Raw genomic sequence first — 3012 nt, 5'->3', positions numbered from 1 at the left:
GAGTAATAGAGAGGAGAGTAGAAGATTCCAGAACCACGAATTCCCTCCTATTTCGGGACCTCTCTGTCCATAAATACCCCAATCCGCAAGCAGCTTGCAATTCGTAAGCGAGCTCTGTTTCGAATCCTCTCCCAAAATCCCCTAGTAGCGTTCGTTCTACACAACTTTCTCTCTCTACAGAACCTTCTCTCTAACATTCTTTCAAGCTTTCTTTCTGCATTGCTATCTTGGTTGAAGAATCAGTAGTAATGGCGGATGTTCAGATGGCCGACGCTGAAAGCTTTGCCTTCCAGGCAGAGATCAACCAGCTTCTCAGCCTCATCATCAACACCTTCTACACTAACAAGGAGATTTTCCTTCGGGAACTCATCAGTAACTCCTCTGATGTATGTATTACATATTCTCTCTGTCATATGTGAATGTGTGTGATTTGGTGTTGAATTGATTAATTTTGGTGTATGTAGGCTTTGGATAAGATCAGATTCGAGAGTCTGACGGACAAGAGCAAACTCGATGCTCAGCCGGAGCTCTTCATCAAGATCGTCCCCGACAAGGTCAACAAGACCCTCTCTATCATCGACAGTGGTATCGGAATGACCAAAGCAGGTACTATAATCAGTTTGACTCCCAATTTTAAGCTAAAATTTCATGATTGTTTCCCAGGAAAATTTTCATCAGAAAAAATTGAAACTATTGTAGAATGTAGTAGCATTCTAGGGCAAATTTAGGATTATTGTAGTTGTATTTTTTTAATTGTTTTTTGGATGGTCAATAATTGAAAATTGTTTGTGAATGTGTTGTTTTTATTAGATTTGGTGAACAATTTGGGGACAATTGCAAGATCGGGGACCAAAGAATTCATGGAGGCGTTGCAGGCTGGTGCAGATGTGAGCATGATCGGTCAATTCGGTGTTGGGTTCTACTCTGCTTACCTTGTTGCAGAGAAGGTCATTGTGACCACAAAGCACAACGATGATGAACAGTACATCTGGGAATCTCAAGCTGGTGGGTCCTTCACTGTCACTAGGGACGTCAATGGCGAGCAACTAGGCAGAGGGACCAAAATCACTCTCTTCCTCAAGGAAGACCAGGTAAAAATTCCAATTCAATGTTATGTTGCTTTGTTACTGTTGAATTGAACCCGTGCAATGTAATGAATGTAATGTTGGTTTTTGAAACTCCAAATTTTTATATTTGTCTCTCAACCATGGGAAGTTTGAATCCCTCCGTTTTTCTTTGCAACCAAACAGATAAGTTGTCTGGGATTGTTTGAATCCTCAAATTCGGTTGCTTGGTATTTACTTTATGTTGTTGATTTCTTGTAGTTGGAGTACATGGAGGAGAGGAGGATTAAGGACCTTGTGAAAAAGCATTCTGAATTCATTAGCTATCCTATCTATCTATGGACTGAGAAAACCACTGAGAAAGAGATCAGCGACGACGAAGACGATGCACCAAAGAAGGAAGAGGAGGGTGATGTTGAGGAGGTTGATGAGGAGAAAGACAAGGACACCAAGAAGAAGAAGAAGATCAAGGAGGTCAGCCATGAGTGGCAGCTCATTAACAAGCAGAAACCCATTTGGTTGCGAAAGCCGGAGGAGATCACCAAGGAAGAATATGCATCCTTCTACAAGAGCTTGACCAATGATTGGGAGGATCACCTTTCCGTCAAGCACTTCTCTGTTGAAGGACAGCTTGAATTCAAGGTTATCCTTTTTGTACCCAAGAGAGCCCCATTTGATCTTTTCGATACCCGAAAGAAGATGAACAACATCAAGCTCTACGTCCGAAGGGTGTTCATCATGGACAACTGCGAGGGGCTCATCCCGGAGTACCTTGGATTTGTCAAGGGTGTTGTGGATTCTGATGACTTGCCACTCAACATTTCTCGTGAGATGCTGCAACAGAACAAGATTCTCAAGGTGATCAGGAAGAACCTTGTGAAGAAATGCATAGATATGTTCAATGAGATTGCGGAGAACAAGGAGGATTACACTAAGTTCTATGAAGCTTTCTCGAAGAATTTGAAGTTGGGTATTCACGAGGACAGCCAAAACAGGGCGAAATTGGCTGACCTGCTCCGATACCACTCCACGAAGAGTGGTGAAGAGTTGACTAGCTTGAAGGACTATGTCACCAGGATGAAGGAGGGTCAGAAGGACATCTACTACATCACCGGTGAGAGCAAGAAGGCCGTTGAGAACTCTCCATTCTTGGAACGGCTCAAGAAGAAAGGCTACGAGGTTCTTTTCATGATTGATGCCATTGATGAGTACGCTGTTGGGCAGCTGAAGGAATATGATGGGAAGAAATTGGTTTCCGCCACAAAGGAGGGTTTGAAGCTTGACGACGAGAGTGAGGAAGAGAAGAAGAAGAAAGAGGAAAAGAAGAAGTCATTTGAGAGCCTTTGCAAGACCATGAAGGAAATTTTGGGAGACAGAGTTGAGAAAGTGGTTGTATCTGATAGGATTGTGGATTCGCCGTGCTGTTTGGTTACAGGAGAGTATGGGTGGACTGCAAACATGGAAAGGATCATGAAGGCGCAGACTCTGAGAGACAGCAGCATGAGCTCATACATGTCGAGCAAGAAGACCATGGAAATCAACCCAGACAATGGAATCATGGAGGAGCTGAGGAAGAGAGCCGAGGCTGACAAGAATGACAAGTCGGTGAAGGACCTTGTGCTGCTACTATTTGAGACTGCTCTCCTGACTTCTGGCTTCAGTCTTGACGATCCAAACACTTTCGCGGCGAGGATTCACAGGATGTTGAAATTGGGTCTGAGCATCGATGAGGAAGAGGTTGGTGGCGAGGATGCTGACATGCCGGCATTGGAGGAAGATGGTAATGAGGAGAGCAATATGGAGGAAGTGGACTGAGGGCAGAAGCACAGGATGTTAATTTTTATATGACAATTTTCAAATTTACCAAGTCAAAGTTGTAATTTTTTTTTTTTTTTATGCTAAACTAAGAGTTCTAATTACGGACAATTGCATGGCTTTTTTATCTGCA

The 3012-nt window shown here is 43.3% G+C and overlaps 1 protein-coding gene across 2 annotated transcripts; it reads left to right on the top strand.

The window, feature by feature from the left end:
* The first annotated feature begins 45 nt into the window (after window positions 1–45).
* Window positions 46–3012, top strand: LOC132311752 (heat shock protein 83-like). Of its 2 annotated transcripts, none has more exons than XM_059809827.1 (4): window positions 46–386; window positions 465–606; window positions 811–1091; window positions 1326–3012. In XM_059809827.1, exons 1-4 carry the CDS (start codon window positions 249–251, stop codon window positions 2877–2879), a joined length of 2115 nt encoding a protein of 704 aa, XP_059665810.1. In that variant the 5' UTR covers window positions 46–248; the 3' UTR covers window positions 2880–3012. The 2 variants fall into 2 exon arrangements, with proteins under 2 accessions (XP_059665810.1, XP_059665811.1); XM_059809828.1 differs by lacking the exon at window positions 46–386 and having other exon boundaries at window positions 565–606; window positions 811–829; window positions 861–1091.

Source organism: Cornus florida, unplaced genomic scaffold (assembly GCF_030987335.1).
Source record: "Cornus florida cultivar Cherokee Brave unplaced genomic scaffold, ASM3098733v1 CherokeeBrave_3.0.0_Hap2_Chr06, whole genome shotgun sequence".
Taxonomy (NCBI): domain Eukaryota; kingdom Viridiplantae; phylum Streptophyta; class Magnoliopsida; order Cornales; family Cornaceae; genus Cornus; species Cornus florida.
This window is presented reverse-complemented; position numbering and strand designations above follow the sequence as displayed.